The sequence below is a fragment of the Protobothrops mucrosquamatus genome, unplaced genomic scaffold (genome assembly GCF_001527695.2).
Source record: "Protobothrops mucrosquamatus isolate PMUCROS unplaced genomic scaffold, P.Mucros_1.0 scaffold2406, whole genome shotgun sequence".
Lineage (NCBI taxonomy): Eukaryota > Metazoa > Chordata > Lepidosauria > Squamata > Viperidae > Protobothrops > Protobothrops mucrosquamatus.
Window position 1 is genome coordinate 3,134 of NW_015388478.1, and position 21,801 is coordinate 24,934.

Here is a 21,801-nt window from a genome sequence, read left to right on the forward strand (position 1 = left end):
AAAGACTTTCTCCCTTTACGCTGGCGATATAATTATGAAAGGGGAAAGCAACAACATTTGAACAAGACTTGTGAGGGAGATGTCCCGAGCACGGTGGTCCTGTGGATTTAAAAGACCGGCTGGACGGGGCCAAAACGGATCCAGGAAATCTTTTAACTTTCTGCCCCAGGGGCCAATGAGTCAATTTTCACTCATTATTTTATTTTATTAAATTTTTACGCCATCCCTTGCAAGGTGATTCTGGCAGCTTAGAAGTTACCAAACAGGTAAAAGTAGTTAAACCGTTAACGCATTAAAACTACACCGATTAAAATGTTAACAGTATTTAAAAAACAAACAAAACTCCCAATTCTTCAGGGGATGCAAACCTCGGCACCATCTTTTGCGGCACCGTTGCAAATAAAGTGGCTAGTCCTCATTGAGCAGTTCCCAACGGGGGAGTGTTTCGGCGTGGCTTTCGCAATTCATTCCACACTTACACGGAAACGGAGGGGGGGGAGGCCCTGCGCGAGGTTATAAAATGTGGGAATTGCTCCAAGGTCTTTCTCGCCCACATTTGGATCTCATTTCCTGGACGGCTCCTGACTGTAGGAAGAGGAGAAGAGAAAAGAAAGGGTGAAGACCCTCCCTCAATGTCTACCATAGCTTTAAACTCCCTGCGCTTAGAAATCTAGCATGTCAGGGAAAAGCACTTTCATCTCAACTGCTAGCTTTCTACCTTCGGGGCATTTCTGATTACAGGTTGTCCTCGACTTAACAATAATTCATTTAGTGACTGTTCGAACTTACAACAGCACTGAAAAAAGTGACTGATGGCTGCTTTTCATGCTTGCAGCTTCCCCGCGGCCGTGCGATCAAAATACGGACGCTTGGCAACTGACTCATACTTATGACGGTCGCAGCGTCCCGGGGGGGTCAAGTAATCCCTTTTGCGGCCTTCCAACAAGCAATGGGGAAGCTGTATTCACTTTACAACCGGGTGGCTGACTTAACTGCAGAGATTCTTTTAACAACTCTGGCCAGCAAGAGCGTAAAAGGGAGCAAAATTCGCTTAACCAGCGTCCCACTTAGCAACAGAAATTGGGGGCTGTCAGTTGTGGTCGTGAATTCAAGGACTACCTGTGCTGTACTCCCCCCGATACACAGCCCCACAAAGCCACCGACCCACCGGATTAGACCACCCAACGGACTCCGTTAAGACTTTGGAAAGTAAATTCCACGAGACCAGAATAGCCAGCCTCCAACCGTGGGCACAAATTAAAGCTGGCATCTTGGCAAACGGAGCTCGTAGCATGTCTGAACTCCGGGATTATAAACATTCCGGCCCTTTGCCAGAGTTTCCGGCTGTTTAATAAGCCAACTCAGCTGCCTAAAGAGATTCCTCCCCCCCTCCCTTTTTTTCCACGTCTCCCCCCCCCCACCCCCAGGACAGCAGCTCTTGAGATTCTTGGATTCCAGAGCCCTGACGGAGAATTTGCGCAACCGTTTGGTGTGTGGGAGGTGATTCCAGGGCAGGGAAGGAAAACCTCTCCACCACCACGTCCTTTTCCAGTTGACGCTGCCGCTGGAGAGTCTCCAAGGCTTAAATTTTAAAAAAGGCAGCGCTTCCCGGGCGGGGGGTCAAATCCTGCACGGAGCCCACCAAAAGCAGGAGAACTGCAGGCAGGCTGAGCCAGCCACGTCACGCAGCGGCAAAACGGGCAAATGCCACGTTTAGGACCGTGCGTGGATCTTTGTGGAGTGGAGGCCATCCTTTCTGAAAGAGGGTTTTTAGACTTCTAGGACTTTTAGACCTGTGGACTTCAACTCCCAGAATTCCCCAGCCAGCCATGGGGAATTCTGGGAGTTGAAGTCCACAGGTTTTAAAAGTTGCCAAGGTTGGACTCCTCCGCTTTCCAGGGGGAACCAGCGCACACCACTCTCCTGTCCCCTCCGCCGAGGATTAAACAACTTAGGCTGAAATAACCCAACCTGGGGTTGCTTGGCAGCCTCGTTTTAATGCCCTCTCTGGGTGGGCTCCCAGGATTTAACAGGGGACCCCCTCCCTGTTTGGCCCTGCTTTGATCTGGAAGAATCCGCGACTTCCCCGGAAGCAAAAACGGGCAGAAGCCGTACCACGGCGGGGAGGCCCTCGTTCACCATGTCGCCGGAACCGATGTGCGTGAGGTGGATGAAATTCATGGGCTCGCCGATCATGCTGCGGTCAATCCGCCGTCTTTTCCTTTGCTGCTGGGGAACATGGGACCGCGGGAGATTTGGTGAGGGGAGGAAGGAGGAAGGGAAGAGCTCGCCAACCCCAGCGAGGACCTCCCTGCCCGCCAGGCGCCATCCCCGGGCTAGGAAACCCAACCCAAGCAGGACTCACCGGCTGCGCCTTCTCCACCACACAGCAGCCCAGTTTGTGCCAAAAATCACTCATGGTGAAAGTGGCTCCCAGCTTTCTGCCCGGTGGGGGCCAACGACCTGCGGACAGGCGATGAGGACCCCCTAGTCCAGCCAGAGACCACACTCGGCCGTGTGGCGGCCTGGGGGTGTTGGGAGCCTGGAGAGACTTCCAGATGGCGAGGAAACAACTTCGGACGCCGATGCTTGGAAACCACCTTTGGAAGAAGTAAAAGGACAACCTCAGAGGACGGGGAGGATGGGTGCGCGGGGGGGGCAGGGAAGGAAAAAGAATGAGGACAACACTGAGTGAAAATTAGGGGAAAGGAAGGAAGGAGGAGGAGGAAAAGCAGAAGAGGGGGAGGAAGGAACAGCATGAAATAAAAAATGGAAGACAGAAGGAGAGAGAGGAAGAAGAAAACAATTACATCAACAACTAGATCTCTTTTCTCGGCCCCGGGTGAAGGTCAGCCCTCTGGACTCAGCGGGGCTGGGATGGTCAAGGAGAGGAGCCAGGAACTGACCGCTCGGCCTCCACACGCCGCAAAGGCCGGACATGCTGCTGCCCAAGTTTGCAAACCGCTTCGGGGAAGGTGCCCCACGGATCCCCCCAGCTTTTCTCTTTCGAAACGCAGCTGACGAGTCACCCTGCGTGGTGCAGACGCGCCTCGGCTTCCTCTCACAAGCCAGGGGGGCGAGGGGGGGCCCTCAAGAGGAGGAATGGTTTTTTTAAACAATCATTTCAGATAACAGGAAACCACAAGGAGTTTCCATAGAAGCAGACTAGAGGCATTTAAAAAAAAAAATTGCACAAACACAAACTGCACAAAGCCTCCACTTCCTCCTTGCGAAATAACCTTGCCCGGAAAGCCCTTGGAGGTCACCTGTTCACACCTTTCTTTTTTGTGTGTGTGTGTGTGAAAGTGACGACAACCTTTTGGGAAGTTCAGTTGCAAGAGATCTGGAAAGACAAGCCCCGCCTGCTTAGGCTGCTAAGATTGGAGGGGCCCCTGAAGGACATGAAGACTGACCCTCCCCGCTCGAGAAACGGACACACGTGACTTTGGGGGACCCCACGAGACACGTCCACGTTTTCCTAGCAGCAACACCGAGGTGGCTGGTCAACACCTTCTCCCAAAATCCTTCCAGCCCTGAGGTTCCTGGTGGTCTCCCATCCAACCCTGCTTGGGGCTTCCCAAGAGTAGCTGCCACCCTTCCTGGGGTCCTGAGCCAAAGGGAAGACCCTCAAAACAAGAGTTAAATGCTGGGATTTTTCTGCCTTTGGGGGATTTTTTTTTTTTTTGAAAGAAAAAAAGGAAACAAAAGGGGGAATTGGTTTGGCAGAAAGAGCAGGAGAGGAGAGACCGGGCATCTTCCCGCAGAGAGCAAAATCTGATTTTTGCACGATGTGGGCTGGCCTGCTGCCAGCTCCCAGCCGTAGCCTGCGAGACCCCCGCCAGAGGTGAGAGGCATGACGGGCACAAGGATTCAGGCTGGGGCCAGACAGATACCCGGCCAGAAAAAATGACTCAGCGAACCGACGGACGGCTGGGCTGCTGGGGGGGGGGCAGAGGTGGAAGAGGGTTTTGCAAAGACTCTCACGTCATTACGGCCTTCCCGGGTATCTCTAGCAAACAAGGTCAATGGGGACACTGGATTCGCTTTAGGACGCTGTGTCTCACTTATCAACCACCGCCGAAAGTTCATCGAGAATGTCCTTGTGACATGCTTTTTGAAACTTTTTGCCAAGTCAGGGGTCTGCAACCTTGACCACTTTAAGACTTGTGGACTTCAGCTCCCAGAATTTGGGTCCCCTGATCTCAGCGATGCGGCGACCGTCGTTAAGTGTGAAAAAAGGCCCTACGTCCCTTTTTTTTTCAGTGCTGAACGGCCACCAAATGGACTGTTGTGTAAGCCGAGGACTGTAAGAGAGAAAGAAGCAACGAGCCTGGAAGAAACCAGCCCAATAAGGAATCTGGACGGGGCAGGGAAGGCTGTCCGCCTTGCACACGCTTGTGTAAATTGGCGTGGCTTCGCAGCGTCTTTTCTCCGCGTTGCAGTAGGAGCAAAACAACCGTTCTGAGCATTTGGGGCAAGACCCAGCCTGCCCCAGACGTCGTCGGTGGAGGAACGATGCAGCTTGACTCAGCCCTGACTCAGCTGGGCCAGCTGGAACCTCCGAGAAAGCAGGAAAAAGCGGAGAGGACATTCCCACAACTTTCCCACCCTGCAGCCGGAGAGGGGAAGAGGACCCGGGCCCCCCAAGTGCACGGAGGGGAGGGGGCTTGCCATGTGCCGCTGACACAACTTGAGGGCCGAAGATCGCTTGCTTCGATGAATGAATGAGCGTGGAAGAAGAGGGTGCCTTCCTGCAACTGGGGATTTGGACTACAGGTCCCATCCTCCCCACGCAGGGCCGGATGTGAAGAGGATCTGGGATGGCCCTGCCTTTGTGAGAAAAAGTGACTTGCTCTCATTTTCTGGGGTGTTTTTGCAACTTCCTAGTCTACTTTCCTGCCCCAGCCTCTCCTGGTGGTGTCCTTTCCACCTACCACTTTGCTCCGACTTCCAAAGTCTTCAGGACGCAGCTCCACAGAGGTCTTGCCTTTATCTTCTTCCACCAATTTTGTTTTTTTTTCCATAAAAACATCTTCCTCTAGACTTTGCATGTCCTCGAAACAGAGGCCACCAAGCAAAATCTTCCTGGTGTTTTGCATAGGGCGGCCGATCAGCTGCCCACACGGGACGTGTTCAAACTCACGGCGGGCCTCTGGGCGCAGCGCACATCTGCCAGCAGCTGGCCTTGGGAAGGGAGCCGCCGTGACCAGCCAACCTTGCAAAAATGTGCAGGCCGTTTCGAAAGGAAGTGACGGTGTCCTGTGTGCAGCCGGAGAAGGCTGCGATTTTAGTCAGGTCTGTGGCCTCTTCGCCTCACGAGGGCTAGAAATGTGAAGGACTTTTGGCTGGGCAAATTAAAACAGGTGGGTTTGGGGGGCACCGGTGGCCGCCTGCAAATCGTTTTCGAAAGGACGACTTATCCCGTCACGCTGGGATAAAACGCCCCACTCTTGACCCACTGTTTTCAGCTTGCAACTCGTATTTCAATGCCCAATCTGAAGGGGCAGGAAAAATCAGAGTTAATTATTTACCGAGCAGACATCCAGAAAATGTAAAATTTCTGCCAGGTGAATTCCAGTGTTTCCTAACCACCGTGATTCACCAGAGCCAGTTCTGAGAATATTCTCGACAACAGCCTAAAAAAAGTTGGCCACAACTGCCTTTTGTGATGTTTTTTACAGCTTCCAGGTCTATGCCACGACCGGGGCATCTCCTGGTGGTCTCCCATCCTCGTTCAGGTTCCACCCTCAAGTTTCCTTGAAAGCTGTTGCTACCAAGCCGTCCGGTTGATAAATCCGTTTCCCTTTTTCAAAAACTGGCTCTTGGAGGCGTTTTGCAAAAACAGACTCTCCTTCACCCCGCTTCTCCAAGCCGGTGCTCCCGAACAACCGATGGGGACGATGGGAACTGGAGTGCGCTAGGAATGCCGGCACAAAGCAACTTCTCAGCAACGGTCCCAAGAAAACGGGATGGACGGAGGAAGCCGGGGACGAGAAGTGAGGTTTTGTGTCTTCTCCAGGCCACGAATCCGCCGTGGCTTTGGTGGGCTGCCACTCTCAGCCTGGCGGTGCCACCCGGGCTCAGGGGATGGGCAGCGGCAGTCAGATGCCAAAGCCTGCCCCGGGACGGATGAGACGTATTCCCTTTGCGACGTGAGAAGATGCTCTGGAGGGCACCAAGGCTTGGAGTGACAACATTTCCCTGGAATTGCTCCGGAAAAAATATATATATCGCGGGCAATGTAGGCTTTTTCTGGTGCTCCTGAGGCAGCTTCCTTCCCCAGTAGCAAAGTCTGGGGTTATTTTTTCCCTCCGGCCGGCCCGCTGGCGTTAATTGTTTCCCCGAGATTTATAGGCTGTTTTCCCAGACCCATTGTGAGCGGCAGGCTCCCTTCCGAAGGCCGTTTTTTTCCCACGGGCCGGACGCCAATTCCAAGGCCTGCAAACGGAGGCGGCAGGAAGCCTTCCGCTACACAGAGAACCTCCATGTCAGGAGAGAGTCCACCTGCAAATCACAATATTTATTGTGATTTTTATTATTGCCTGTTCACCGCCCTGAGTCCCGTAAGGGAGATAGGGCGGTATATAAATTTAAATAATTAATAAATAAATAAATAAATAAATGCCACCAGCCTTTGCCTCTTCGCTTGCTGGCGGGGAACCAAGGCCCAAAGAGAAATCCAGAGGGATTTTCTGTCCCAGCTGGAAAAATCTCTCAGGCCCGTTCCGTCAGACCTGGCCATCTCCAAGCCTTGGAGAACCACCATCCCAGGCCAATGTCACCCCCCTTTTTTTTTTCCTCTCCAATGATTCAAACCAGGCTGATTTTTCTGCCGGCCGGCCGGTGGCATCCAGCATGGAGAGGCCGAGCTCCCGTTGGCTCCTCCAGCCAGGAAGCGCCCAGCCTCCCCCCTGGCTCAGCTCATTGTGCAGAACAAAAGGACCCTTTGTTGCAAGCGCAAGCGGGAGCGGGGAGGAAGATCCGCGGCGGCTCCGAAGGAAAAAGGCCTTGAATCCCATCTGGGGAGCGGGGAGAATTTCCTCCGTGCAGAGAAGAAAGGATTGGCGGCCGTCTGGTCCTCCCAGCGGCCGGCCGGCCAAGTCATCTTTGCCCCCTGGTGATGTCACGGGCGCAGCCATCTTTCCTCACCGGCTCTAGAGAAGCACTTTGCTCTCCTAGACGTTTTCTGGCTAAATGTTGGGTTTCCTGGGAGTCCCCATCCCAGCGCAAACCAGGTCTGACTTTGGCTTATAAGCTAAGGAGAAGGACTCAGCCAGCCGTTGGCTAGGACTGCCCAACACGCTAAGCTAGAATTCACGGTTTGTAAGTCAAGGTTGTTGTTGGGGGTAGCAGATTGGAGGAGGAAGGAGGATTAGATACGCTGGCCACCTTGAGTTATTCACAAACTTAATCAAGATTTGGGAAATGCCAAGGATACGTTGTTAAAAATTCTGTTTCAAATTGTTGCTCAAAGCGGATTTCGAATACACAAATAAAAAATTAGTAGCCATGCCAGTCATAACAATGAACAAAAGCTTCCTGTCTAGAAGGATGGTCTCTTGAGACAGGCCACGGCTTGCAGCAGAGAATATGCTGAAGTTTGCAGTGGAGACCCCCTGAGCCCTTGCACACCCATGTTACACACATGTTACACACATGTAAAAGAGGACACCTCCACGCCTGCGGGTTTAGGTTTGACTGTGCAGAGAAAGGCAGGGCAGTTCGACCATTTGGGAAGATTTCCTTGCAAAATATCCACTAAGATCTCAACACACACACACACAAACACAAACACACAACACCAATGACGACATTGGTGGTGGGGGGAAAATCACATTGCCCCCTTTTGGACTCTGAACCTGTCACTGCGAAGGTTCTCCTTTCCAGCGCCAGTTTCTTTTTTAAAATCTATTCTTTCGAAAATCAAAATTTCTCGGGATAATTTCCCCGCCGCTGCCCCTCCCCCCAAGAAGGCAGGAAATGCTTTCTAGATGTTTTCTATATATGTATTTTTTTTAAAGTTTGATTTTTGCACAACTCAGGAGCACTGCAGGTGCGTCCAGCCTTCCTCCAAAGGAGTCTGCAGCTGGAGAGAAGCCCGGTTGAGGGGCCGACGGGGGCGGTGAGTGGGTGGGCTGCCGAAGGAGGCCTGTGTGGCCCTGAACACTTCCAGCCCAGCGGTTCCCTCTCTTGAAGTTGCCTGAACAATGGGGCTGCTTCTGAGTCAGGGCCGTAAAAGGAAATGCAGAGGGGTGGAGGGGGGAACACAAGGGTTAAACAGAACATTAAACTTTCTTAGGAGAGTTTTGCAAGACTCTTTCCAAGAAAGGGGAAAGACAGATGTTTGGGGGAAGGAGAGGGGGACGGGCTGGGGGGGGTCTGGATACGCTCCCCTGGGTCCTTGCTAAAATAACAGAACAATGCACAAATCATAATTGCAATCAAGAGGTTGCATTCACCACCTCTGCCATGCCATAGCTCGAAAGAAACCGGAGAACCAAAGTGGGTGGGTGCTTGACTTCCCCAACTTGAGGGTCTCCTGGAGGACCACAGGGCCCATCTCTCCACCCGCTGGGCCCGAGTCCTCCCTGTGCTTTCCCAGCCGTTTAGAACCAGCCATAAGGGAGGGAAAAATGGGATTTTTTACATTCAGCCAGCCTCTTGGAAATCCCTGTGACACAACATCAGCCCCCATCAAGCTAACCTCGGTGGGGTGTCAAATAAGCTTTTTGTGCATAATTAGTCTAAAAGTGTGTGCAACGGTGGCAGCACGACCCTTCGCACCTTTTTCACAGGTCTTTGGCTTTCGGGCTCAAAAACCCCGGTACTTTCGCAAAGAGTTTGGTACGACCCAAAGTAACCCGGTTTCACGGTCACCGGGGTCGACCACCCGTTGTGCCCTCTCCCTTTAAGTTCGTACGAAACTTTTTAGTGGTGGTGGGGGGGGGGGAGAGAAACAGCCCCATTCCCGGCCTTTTCCTATCTCCCCATTTCGTCAGTTGGGAGATTCGAACCGTTTTTTTTCTCCTCCCCAAGGTGTCACAGTTTTAAAAAAACAAAAAACTTTAGATCTTTGAAAGGCAACAGAGTCCCAAATGAATAGGGCCTTTCTTCCCCACTGGAGGAAGAAGAAATTAAACGCCTGAATCAATCGGACTTTCTTTCTTTCTTTCTTTCTTTCTTTCTTTCTTTCTTTCTTTCTTTCTTTCTTTCTTTCTTCTCTCTCTCTTTTCTTTCTTTCTTTCTTTCTTTCTTTCTTTCTTTCTTTCTTTCTTTCTTTCTTTCTTTTCCTTCCTTCCTTCCTTCAAAAGTGCCAGTCTGGGGAAAGAAGCCATTCCAAAGCCAAAAAGGACCCTGTTTTTCTAAAGGGAATTAAAATCGTCTTTTTTTCCCCCTTCCCGTGCCTGTCTCGCAAAACGTGTTTGTCCAAAGAGGCGAGGGTGGGAAGGAGGGTCGGGAGAAGCCTCAGGTGCGGAAGAAAGAAAGAGCGACTCACCTGAACTTTCCAAAGAGAAAGAGAAAGAGAGGAAGGAAACTTTGGGGGGGGGGGGTCCGGAAGAGTTTCGCGCAAAGTTTTGAAGAGCTTGGAAGCCCCGGAGAAGGCGGCTAGAACAGCCAGCCAGGGTCTCCCTGCCCACCAGGCCGGCCCCCGGCTGGTCCCGAGGCCCAGAGCGCCCTTCTCCCCTTACCTGCCCTGCTGGGGGTCCCGGGACGGTCCCTTCTCCTCCGAGCGCCACAGCAAACCCACATGGAAAGTCCTCTCTCCGTGGGAAAGGAGGCTCCGCTCGGCTCCTCCGCCCTCCTGCTGCCGCGGGTAGAAGGAGGAGGAAACGCTCCGGAGGATTTCAACAGGCAGACCGAGGAACACCGCCTCTCCCCCCCCCCCCCCCGCGATGATTCAACCCACACCCGTCTCCGGACTGGCGGGAGCGGCTGCTGCCAACTCTGGCAGGCTCTGGGCACTGCAGCCCCAGCAGAAGTGGGAGGTTCTGGGGGGGCTGGGGGTGCCCACCCTTGCTGCTGCTGTGTGTGTGTGTGTGGGGGGGGTTATACTGGCTTGGCGCAGTGGCCGGCCCCTCTACGAAAGGTGGCTTTGGGGGCAGAGGGTTACTGCGGCTGCCATCCCCAGGTGGAGGTTTTTAAGAAGAGACTGGACAGCTCTTGGTCTGGAATGGTGTAGGGTGTCCTGCCTGAGCAGGGGGTTGGACTAGAGGACCTCCAGGGTCCCCTCCGAGTCTGTTACTCTGTTATTCAGTCTCTTGGTCTGGAATGGTGCAGGGTCTCCTGCCTGAGCAGGGGGTTGGACTAGATTTACCTCCAGGGTCCCCTCCGACTTTGTTATTCAGTCTCTTTGTCTGGAATGGTGCAGGGTCTCCTGCCTGAGCAGGGGGTTGGACTAGAGGACCTCCAGGGTCCCCCCCCGACTCTGTTATTCAGTCTCTTTGTCTGGAATGGTGCAGGGTCTCCTGCCTGAGCAGGGGGTTGGACTAGAGGACCTCCAGGACCCCCCCCCCCGACTCTGTTATTCAGTCTCTTTGTCTGGAATGGTGCAGGGTNCACGTATTAATCAGATTTTCACACACGTTGCCACCGTCGTGCTGGGAAGCGTGGAAAAAGTGTCCAGAAACCGAAAGCCCGAGTTTTTGGGGCCATGAAAGCGTTTCTCAAACCATGCTGGGTTTCATTGGGCCAAAGTGCCAGTGGCCCCAGCTGGTGGGCAACACGGGAGAGGGAAATTCAAGCATGCTTTGAAAAAGTGGTGGTGGGGGGGGGGGAGAGAAACAGCCCCATTCCCGGCCTTTTCCTATCTCCCCATTTCGTCAGTTGGGAGATTCGAACCGTTTTTTTTCTCCTCCCCAAGGTGTCAGAGTTTTAAAAAAACAAAAAACTTTAGATCTTTGAAAGGCAACAGAGTCCCAAATGAATAGGGCCTTTCTTCCCCACTGGAGGAAGAAGAAATTAAACGCCTGAATCAATCGGACTCTTTCTTTCTTTCTTTCTTTCTTTCTTTCTTTCTTTCTTTCTTCTCTCTCTCTCTTTTCTTTCTTTCTTTCTTTCTTTCTTTCTTTCTTTCTTTCTTTCTTTTCCTTCCTTCCTTCCTTCAAAAGTGCCAGTCTGGGGAAAGAAGCCATTCCAAAGCCAAAAAGGACCCTGTTTTTCTAAAGGGAATTAAAATCGCCTTTTTTTCCCCCTTCCCGTGCCTGTCTCGCAAAACGTGTTTGTCCAAAGAGGCGAGGGTGGGAAGGAGGGTCGGGAGAAGCCTCAGGTGCGGAAGAAAGAAAGAGCGACTCACCTGAACTTTCCAAAGAGAAAGAGAGGAAGGAAACTTTGGGGGGGGGGGTGTCCGGAAGAGTTTCGCGCAAAGTTTTGAAGAGCTTGGAAGCCCCGGAGAAGGCGGCTAGAACAGCCAGCCAGGGTCTCCCTGCCCACCAGGCCGGCCCCCGGCCGGTCCCGAGGCCCAGAGCGCCCTTCTCCCCTTACCTGCCCTGCTGGGGGTCCCGGGACGGTCCCTTCTCCTCCGAGCGCCACAGCAAACCCACATGGAAAGTCCTCTCTCCGTGGGAAAGGAGGCTCCGCTCGGCTCCTCCGCCCTCCTGCTGCCGCGGGTAGAAGGAGGAGGAAACGCTCCGGAGGATTTCAACAGGCAGACCGAGGAACACCACCTCCCCCCCCCCCCCCGCGATGATTCAACCCACACCCGTCTCCGGACTCGCGGGAGCGGCTGCTGCCAACTCTGGCAGGCTCGGGGCACTGCAGCCCCAGCAGGAGTGGGAGGTTCTGGGGGGGCTGGGGGTGCCCACCCTTGCTGCTGCTGCTGCTGTGTGTGTGTGTGTGGGGGGGGGTTATACTGGCTTGGCGCAGTGGCCGGCCCCTCTACGAAAGGTGGCTTTGGGGGCAGAGGGTTACTGCGGCTGCCATCCCCAGGTGGAGGTTTTTAAGAAGAGACTGGACAGCTCTTGGTCTGGAATGGTGTAGGGTGTCCTGCCTGAGCAGGGGGTTGGACTAGAAGACCTCCAGGGTCCCCTCCAACTGTGTTATTCAGTCTCTTTGTCTGGAATGGTGCAGGGTGTCCTGCCTGAGCAGGGGGTTGGACTAGAGGACCTCCAGGGTCCCCTCCGACTGTGTTGTTCTGTTATTCAGTCTTTTCGTCTGGAATGGTACAGGGTCTCCTGCCTGAGCAGGGGGTTGGACTAGAGGACCTCCAGGGTCCCCTCCGAGTCTGTTACTCTGTTATTCAGTCTCTTTGTCTGGAATGGTGCAGGGTCTCCTGCCTGAGCAGGGGGTTGGACTAGATGACCTCCAGGGTCCCCTCCGAGTCTGTTACTCTGTTATTCAGTCTCTTGGTCTGGAATGGTGCAGGGTCTCCTGCCTGAGCAGGGGGTTGGGCTAGAGGACCTCCAGGGTCCCCCTCCGACTCTGTTATTCAGTCTCTTTGTCTGGAATGGTGCAGGGTCTCCTGCCTGAGCAGGGGGTTGGACTAGAGGACCTCCAGGATCCCTTCCAACTCTCTTAACCTATCAGATGCAGCCTAATCAGGCTAATTTTTCAGAACCAGGACTGACCAGGCTTCAGCTGCCTGGGACTCAGATTGGCAGGTGACCCCCCCTCCCCTCCCCTCGTGGGAGAGGGGAAACCAGCTGCCCACCCTCCTTTCCCCAACCTCTCCCCCCCCACTCTGTTTCTCAGAAGCCAGAGCAATCCATGCCTCCTTCCCTAGAGACCTCACCCCCCCCCAGGTCCCTCTTGTGCAAAACACACAGCTCAGAAGTGCCCACCCTCCAAGCCACACACACACACACACACACACACACATACACACTGTGCCCACCCTCCTGCCTTCCTCCAAAGCTCCCTGGAAATAGCCCTCCTAGCTAATCCATTGGCTCGGCAGCTGATGGGGAGGGGGGGGGAAAGGACCCACCCACCAGTGAAATCTCTTTCCAGGAGGGGCTGCATTGCAGCAAGAAAGGAGGGGAGACGGACACGCCTGGCATCCCCCCCCCCCCCCCCGCCCAGCCAAAGGCAGACAGAGGCAGCTTCCCGGCAGCCCAGCAGCATCTTCTGCACCAAGAGACAGAGAGACACCATCGGGGCTCTTCCCCCAAATCCTGCTGACAAGGAGGTAAGACTGGGGAGCAGCACACACACACACACACACACAAAGGCTTGGGTGAGAGGCTGGGCGGGCAGGGCGAGACGAGGCATCCTTATTATTTATCTATTCCACCTTAGAAGGGTTGAGTTGCTCAAAAGCCCCCAGCATCAGCTATTTTATTATACCACCTAGATACAGGATGTTGTGTTATATTTATTTCTATTGCCAGGAAACCTTGGGGTAATGGGGTATTTCTGTCCAGGAACAAGCGATGCCGTATTAAATTTATTTCTAGGTTATTCCCAGTCAGCAAACCGTGGCCTAATGTGATTTTATATGATGTAATATTGAATATTAGATTGTATTATATTATACTAGTACATGATGCTATCTATCTATCTATCTATCCATCCATCCATCCATCCCTGTCTCTGTCTGTCTATATCTGTGTCTGTCTGTCTGTCCATATCTATCTATCTATCTATCTATCTATCTATCTATCTATCTATCTATCTATCTATCTATCTATCTATCTATCTATCTATCCATCCATCCATTCATTCATCCCTGTCTCTGTCTGTCTATATCTGTGTCTGTCTGTCTGTCTGTCCATATCTATCTATCTATCTATCTATCTATCTATCTATCTATCTATCTATCTATCTATCTATCTATCTATCTATCTATCATCTATCTATCTATCTATCTATCTATCTATCTATCTATTCATCCATCCATCATCTTCCTTTCTAAGTTACTATAGATTCAGAAAATCCTGACACAATGCAATATATAATTTCATTTCATTTTCCTATTTCTTAGCAGCCTTACAGCTGACGCCCTGGTTAAAAAAAAAAAAAGCCAGTTTCTTCCATCTTAACAATTTCAGAGGGCTGGACTATAAATAAATCTGATGGAGACATGAGCCCCTTAATACACCTCTTTAAACCCCAAATCTCAGTCCTTTTAACAGGTGCCTTGCATACACCTTGCCTTATTTTTTCTCTCTAAAATCAGTGGGGGGAACTCGGTCCCACCTTCCCCCAAGGGAGAGGGGATTTAAAATGTTAGCCATTCCCCGTCTCTTTCCTGTTTCACGCCTGCCTTTTAATATTGCCGAGTCATTCAGCCATCTCTCTGCCGCCAGGAGGGGTTAAATAATTCTCCGAAAATGTTTCCAGCGCACAAATAGAGGAATGCAAATATATCCCCCTCCGTACAGACCGCTAAAGATGCTATATTTAAAGAGGACAGATGTCTGGGTAATGTCATACACGCCACCGAGCTCCTCGTTCACAGCCTGACCATCCTGGGTAAAAGAAGCCCAGCCTAGATGGTTCACAGCAGCTTGGAAAAAATCTTCATTTAAGGCCCGAGGATGGCTGAGCGTTTTAAAAGGCTTTTGCTGAGGAAGGGAAGAGGGAGGGGGCAGAGATGGCGGCGGGGAGGGGTCCCTTGGGGAATTGGCAAAAAAGGGGGAACCAGACTGACAAAGCCACCCCCCCCAAAGAAAGAGACCTATATGGGGGGGGTGTACGCACGTGCAAGGGAAGAGGAAAAGGGGGGGGAAGCATCTTTTTTAATATTTTCCTCACCGACGACTAAAATCCTGTGAGAACAAAAGAAAGACTGTTTTATTTAATGCAAATTTCAATCCTGACTTTCCTCTAAAGGGGCAAAATAGTTTTGCCTCCACAGCAACCCTGTGAGGTAGACCACTTGGCCACTAAGCTGAAGGGAGATCCCAACCTGGTTCTCCCTGGTGGTTTTTCCTCCCAGGGGGAGGACTCCCTGTATTACCATTAAAATCTCAAAAAAAAAAAAAAACCATTTTAAAGCAATAACGCCGCCTCCTTCCTGCTTTTCCTCCCCCCAGGAAGAAATGAGGGACACCGTGAATTCCCAGTATGGTTCCTTCCTTTACTGGCGAATGCCCATTCCTGAACTGGATGTCTCCGAACTGGAGTGTCTGGGACTGGCCGACCTGGCCCTCTTCAAGCCCAAACGGGGCTACGGCAGCTTGGTGTCCGAGCAGAAGACCCCGAGGCCCAGTCTGGGGGGCCCGGAAGAGGCAGAGAGCGCCCTGCTCCCGTTCAGCAGTTTTAACTTCTGGAGACCCCCCATCGCCAGCATCAACCCGGGAGATTTTGACCTCATCTGAAGCCCAGCCGTGGGATGGAAGCCACTAATTTTTTTTATTACACCCCCACCCCCCACTGCAGTCTTCCCCGTGGGGTTTTCTCCCTCCCCTCCAAACTCCTCTGTGGTTCCTCTGTGCCGTGTTTGCGCTTTCCCGAGCTGATGCTTCTGAATCCTTTGCCATAAAACAAAACTGACTGTTCACCTTGGTTTGAATGTATTTGCCAAAAGACTGTGTCTCTCCCCCCTCTTGTTCCCCCCCCTCCCGATCTGCCAGACTAGGAGAAGGAATTGCCCCCCACAAAAAAAATATTCCTCCTTTCTCTGCACGTAGGGCTGATCAGCCACTGGGGTTAGCAACTGGCGGCTTTGTGCCTCAATCCGGCCTGCAAAGATTTGGCCCATTCAGTTATTATTATTTTCCTTTGACTGGAAATCTCCTGCCAGCAGGGAAAGCGTAAGTTTTGCTTTAAAATAACCCCAAATTGTTTACTTGAGTGGGTGTAGGTTTTGTAGAACCTTCCCTAATTTTTCTTGGAAGAGGAAGGAAACGGCAGAGAAAAGGAGGAATTAAAATAGAAGAAAACAGGAATGTCCCTGTGATGGGGCAAAGAAAGAGATCCGATTGAAATAAAAAAGCAAGCTTTTTATGGCGGTGGGGTGGGGGGAAGTGTCTGGTATTCTTTTCACAAGGATCTGAAGGATAGCAAAGAGGGGTCACCCCCATCTGCGGGTTCCCTCACTTTCACAGCTGGCGGGCCCAATGCTGGTCTGGAGCCTAAAACATCTGGAGTTGGGGAAAAGGGGCTTTTCTAAAAGGCGAGTCTTGGAAGGGAGAACCGTTTATATCTTCCGTAAAAGGGGGAAATGAAAAAGGGGCTGATGGGTGTGAAACTCGGGCTGCAGGGATGAGTTGGGAGGCCGATGGTGCTTTATTCGCTCCCTTCTCCAGAGAGAAGTCGAACCGTAAACGGACACGGTTCACACACACCCCATTCCTCTCTTGAGCGATTACTCCAAATTCAGCCCCGTTTTAAAACCAGGAGCACCAAAAAGAGGCAACGGTGATGCTCCTGGCCGCCGATCCAGCCACCAAGGGTGGGTTCCCGTGGGAACAAAGAGCCCCCAGGGTCGCACCCACGATCTGGCTCCAGGAGGGTCCTTCGGGTCTCAAGTACACGCGTGTCAGGGCGGTTCATCCGTGCATTCACATCCTCCAGGGTCGGCATCTTGGGCGTGTTGCCCTTGGGAGGGGTTGGTGCCCACCTGGGCTTTGCAGGGGAGGGGGAGGGAAGGGCTGCTGCCCAGATGGAGATGTGTCGGGCACTCCTGGGTGGGGTGTGGGGTGGGGGGCGGTTGGGGAGCATGGGTGCGGTGGTCCAAACCCTTTGAAAAGGGCTCAGCTCTGAAAAGGCTCTCCTCCAGCGGGGCATCTCTGATCTAACGCTGCAGTTCACAGGGCTGGGGATGATGGGAGTCATAGTCCAGTGCTTTGGAGGCAAAGGGGTCTTCTTATAATCAACACACACACACACATATACACATACACACACCCAGAGATGGAAATTTCGCTGCAGTTCACAGGGCTGGGGATGATGGGAGTCATGGTCCAGTGCTTTGGGGACAAAGGGAGCTTCTTATAATCAACACACACACACACATACACATAACACACACCCAGAGATGGAAATTTTATATAATTCCGGGCTCTATGGGCGATTCCAGAGGAGACGCCTGATCATAGAGACGCCGAAGGAGGGAGCGCCTTTTTTCAGGGAGCGGCCTCGCCCTACCATAGAGAGGCGGGGCAGAGCGTCCTCACCCGCGCCCAAGCGACTTCCTTTCCGCTGCCGGAAGAGCGAGACTGTGTGTGTGTCACACCCTAAAGGTTCCCCCATCAGGGAGCGATACTTCTGGGCCTACCATTTTTCTCGCGGTTGGGGGAGCGGCTTGTCGGTTTAAAAAAAAAAAAGGCCCCTCTTATCGCAGCCCCATCATCCTGAGCGCGAAACAGGCTGACCCGGCCACGAGGAGAGTTTCCCCCCACCACCACCGCCGCCTCGCAGAGTGAGTCCGGGTCTGGGGGGGGGAGAGAGGATTAAAGGGGTCTGGAGAAAAAAAAGGACCCTTCCCCGCGAAGGTTGGACTACAACGCCCATCCTTCCTGCCTGGGTTGCACTGCCCACCCTCCCCACTTCCTGGACTCCAGAGCTTTTCGTCCCCACGACTGGACTACTGCACTTCCCATCATCCACTGACCAGCAGTACCAGAAAGCCTGCGGCTCCCATCATCCCCAGTGTCAGGGGGCGGATAGGCCTCTTGTTTGAATGGCACGGCCATGAGGACTACAACTCCCACCCCCGACCCAGCTCCTTGTCTGAGTTCACACAGGGTCCTTGCTGAAATTAAAAGAATAACTGAGTTGGAAGGGGCCCTGGAGGCCATCTAGTCCAACCCCTGCTCAAGCAGGAGCCCCTATTGCAGGGGTGTCCAAGCTTGGCCACTTTTAAGACTTGTGGTCTTCAATTCCCAGAATTCCCCAGGCAGCCATTCATGGCTGGGAGTTGAAGCCCACAAGTCTTAAATTAATGACCAAGACTGGACACCCCTGCCCTATAGCCTTCCCACTCCAGACAAATGGCTGCCCAGTCTCCCCTTAAAACCTCCAATGACGGAGCACTCACCACTTCCGAAGATTAAAGTCATCCTTGTCTTTTCTCCTTAAGATTTTGCAGAGAGGACAATGCCAGCCCCGGAGCACAATGGCCTAAATGCCTTTTTTCCACCTGTGAGTAGGGGAGGCAGGGGCGGCACACAGACCCAGCACTGACCTCCTCCCCCGTCCCCCCAGTCCAAACCAGTGAGATTTCTCTCCCTCCAGATGTTTGAAACCATCTGTTCTCCTGTATAAAGATGTAGCTGATGGGCCTGGAGAAGAAGCTCCTGGAAGCAGCCCGCCAAGGCCAGGATGAGGAAACCAGGCTACTGATGGCTAACGGAGCCCCCTTCATCACGGTCTGGGTAAGTCCAGGGTGGAAAAGCTGGGGAAGTGGGGAGGAAGGGAAGGCAGGGACAGCAGAACTGTGCATTTTAGGAGATAAGATGGAAAGAGGCTCCCCTCAAGCGGAATGCTCCCTCTATGGAAGAAGGGAACGAAGAAGAAGAAGCTTTAAATAAACAAGCTTTAGAATAATACAACTTTCCCTTCGTAAATGAGGGAAGAAACAAAGCCTTAACTTTCTTGCAAATTGCTTGTGCTTTATTTCCACCAAGAAGTCAAGACACTTTCTTTTCTTTTCTTTTTTTTTTAAAAAGCAAAACCTCGTCACGTTGCGTGCAAATTGCCCACTGCTTAAATAGTTTGCTGGCGTGAGCTGCGTTAACCCAGATTTATGCCACGCAGACCGCTATTTTCAACACGCCCTGTTTGCTGGGTGTCAAAATGTGGAGTTTGTGGTCTGGTTTGTTAACAGACCCCAGCAAGGTAGACCAACGCAAGGAGGGCTGGGCATTGTAGTTCAGCCACCTCTGAAGACCCAGCCCAGCGTAGAGGGGCGCAGAGGGGAGGGGTCCGCCTCCATCTCTCTCAGGATTTGGCAACTTTTAAGACCTGTGGGTTTTATCGTGGTTGGTTGGGGGATTGTGGGAGTTGAGTTGGGATCCTTGCAGCCTTCCAGGACGGCCCATTCACGATGGTGAGTGTGCCAGTGGGGAAGGAGGGAGACTGGAGTCACAAGGCAGCTGCTCTGGAGAACCCGCCCTGTTTTATTATAGACCCCCGTCCACCTTTGCCCAGGGGTCTCCAAATGAAAAGTTGTGCCTTGTTGGTCCTTAACGAGGCAGGACTCGCACGGGGTGCGCTTCCCCACAACGCCCTTGTCTCTTGCCAGCCGTAAGTGTTGCCCCCTCTTTTATGGGGGTAAAATATTCCCCAGACGTCCAATAAATCCTGCTTTTCAAATAGGTCTATGTACAGGTGTGTTTGTTTAGGAAACACAAAGGTCTTTTAGAGGTTAGACTGCCCCCGTGCGTGGAGCTTCCACCAAGGCCTCCGTACCCCAGCTTGGGCCGGCCATCTCCACTGAGGTCATCCTCCTTCCCCCCCCCCTCAGGCCAGGCGGTAGTCCAGCATGTCTTTCTCCACGTAGTCGCTCCAGGTGGAGGAGGCCATGCTCCGATAGGGGTCCAGGAGGATCCGGAAGCAACGGACGATCAGCACCGCCAGGAAGACGAAGAGGAAGAAGAGGAAGAGGAAGGTGACCTTCTGCTCCAGGGAGAGGGTGGGATCGGGCCGGAGGGCGCTGGCCAGGGCGGGCAAGGAGCTGCCCAGGTTGGTGGCCATGAGGACCAGCGCCCCAGCGAGCAAGTGGCCGGCTGTCCGCAGCACCACCTGGAAAGGGGACAGAGACCCTGTTAGCAGGGGGTGGTCTCTGCACCAGGAAATAAGAGTAGCCCACGGCGAGAAAGGCGGCAAAATTTAAATCTAACAAATACATTTAAAAAATCAATGCGGGGTGGGGTCTCTCCCTGGCCTGGGAGCCTTTTAAAAAATTCCCTTTTCATTGCAACCCTCTAAGATGGACCTCCGTTTTGGGTGCTCCGATCCCCAGCCTGCCGGGAGGGTGAGTTTGGGAAGGGCTCTCGGTTGCTTCACTCCAGGGGAAAATACTTTATTTTAAAACTCGTTCAACACTGCTCTAAAATGAAAAAAAAATCCTTTTGCAGAAGGGCTGAACAAGGAGCACATTGAGAATGCAGCATTGAACTGCAAACAGAATGGCATTTTTAAGGCTGGGGGAGGGGAAGAGGCAGATGGGGCATGCCCACCTGGGGGGGGGAACCCCACAACTGTCACTGACGTGGGACCCAAAGGGGGAGATCTCACCTGGAGAAAAACGGAGCCAATCTCTAGCAACGCATCGCCGCCAGCCAGGCAGACGGCCCCCTTCTTCGCCCAGCCGTTCCAGGAAATCAAGGCTGGGTGGGATTAGCACGGCAGCCGTTGCCGGAGGTTTCCTGCATCTTCCTCACTGATGGACAGCAGCATACGGAGGCAGGGAGCAGTGGAATTCACCCTGGGTGGGACCAGGACTGGGGAGGGAGTCCTGGGGAGGGCAGGGGGTCCCCTCTTTGCCGGTGGCGGGAGCAGCTTCCTCCGGTGCCCACGCGTCTCTGGCCAAAGCGCCCAAGATGCTTCATAGCTGTTGCCAGGGGCAACCAGTTGCTATGGAGATGACGAGCAAACTCTGGACCAGACAGAAGGGAGGGTGCCGGAAATACTGGATGCTCGGTTCCCCCATCCAAGGCTAAACTTTTGGGGCGAGCGAAGAACAGCGGCCGGCCTTGCTCCGAGGTGCTCCCCCGGAAGCCAATGGCGGCTACATCCTAACCCTGGATTAAGAAACCGCAATTGCAGCGTTCGCATGACACGCCTTGGCCGACCGTACGTACGACACAAATTTGCCAACCCTGGCGTGCCCTCTTGGGCACAGGAGGGGGCATTCAGACCAGAGAAGGAGATACGATTGGGAATCTGCCCCTTCCACCCCCCAAAAGAAGGACAGAGTTTGGTGGGATTTGGCCTCCAAATTTGGCGGGCTTGACCAAATGCCCAGAAGCTAGCCAACGGTGTGGCATTTTCCTTTTGAAGAGAGAGAGAAAATTCTGCTTCCAGGGTCTCAAAAAAAGCCAAACGAGGTAGAAGCTCTGCAGGTTGAAAGAAATCATTGAGTAGAAAACAATCCTGGTTTTGTTTTGTTTTTATGACCAACCCAGGTTGGTGTATTTTTGACCGAAGGCCGGTCACGAGAATACGGGACCCTGCGTTGCCGATTCTCCCCTCCACTGAGTTTGCATCCTTTGTGGCCCCTCCCCAGGACGCAGCCAAGCAGCTGGAAGACCCCAGACCCTTTCCAGACTCCCCAATGGAGCCTAATGGTGCCAGGGAAGTGTGCGGCTCAACGAGGGGCCGCCAGGTGGCACTGCCAGCCCAGCTTTGGCGATTTTGGACTGTGCCCGGATTTCTCAGCAGTTTTTTTCCTCATTTAAAAAAAAAAATTATCAGCAAAAAGTGCCTTTCTTATATCCTTGTTTTTTTAAAAAAAACTGGACGCCAAGGCATTCAGGCGCCTCCCTGCAGACCCTTTTCAGTTTTTAAAGAGAATTTATTTGGTGGTTCTGCTTTGCACCCCTCCTAAGCAACCGGTAAAAAGCTATGAGGCAGTTTACCACCTCCAAACACTGTGGCACCCCAAAACCTTTTCCAGGGTGGCCCCAGAATCCACGAAGCAGGAGGAAAGCGTTGGGTGGCTCAGCCTGGAGAAGACTTCGGGAACCTCACCAAAGCTCCTGCCGCTTCCTTTGGCCCCGCCCGCAAAGGTAGACTGCTTCTGGACTTGGAGGCTCTCCCATCTTCAGATAGGGTGGAGCCCTCTCCGATCCAGCATCCCCGCTTGGAAGAGGAGCCAGCCAGATGTTGTGTAGCAAGAACAACTTGGAAACCTTTTTTTCCTTCTTTGCTGTTGACCGCCCAACCGGCTGCCGATATAGGGGCACAAAAGCAGGA

The 21,801-nt window shown here is 52.9% G+C and overlaps 2 protein-coding genes across 3 annotated transcripts; one reads left to right on the forward strand and one right to left on the reverse strand.

Annotated features, from left to right (window-relative positions):
* Positions 1–230: 230 nt before the first annotated feature.
* Positions 231–9,828, reverse strand: CDC42SE1 (CDC42 small effector 1). 2 transcript variants are annotated; one of them, XM_015824891.1, is made up of 4 exons: positions 9,690–9,828; positions 2,366–2,600; positions 2,116–2,226; positions 231–585 (listed from the first exon to the last, which is right to left on the reverse strand). In XM_015824891.1, exons 2-4 carry the CDS (start codon positions 2,417–2,419, stop codon positions 514–516), a joined length of 237 nt encoding a protein of 78 aa, XP_015680377.1. In that variant the 5' UTR covers positions 2,420–2,600; positions 9,690–9,828; the 3' UTR covers positions 231–513. The 2 variants fall into 2 exon arrangements, with proteins under 2 accessions (XP_015680377.1, XP_015680376.1); XM_015824890.1 differs by having other exon boundaries at positions 2,116–2,229.
* Positions 9,829–13,032: 3,204 nt separating this feature from the next.
* MLLT11 (MLLT11 transcription factor 7 cofactor) lies at positions 13,033–15,437 on the forward strand. Its single transcript, XM_015824892.1, has 2 exons — positions 13,033–13,123; positions 14,973–15,437. Exon 2 carries the CDS (start codon positions 14,979–14,981, stop codon positions 15,255–15,257), a length of 279 nt encoding a protein of 92 aa, XP_015680378.1. The 5' UTR covers positions 13,033–13,123; positions 14,973–14,978; the 3' UTR covers positions 15,258–15,437.
* Positions 15,438–21,801: the final 6,364 nt, after the last annotated feature.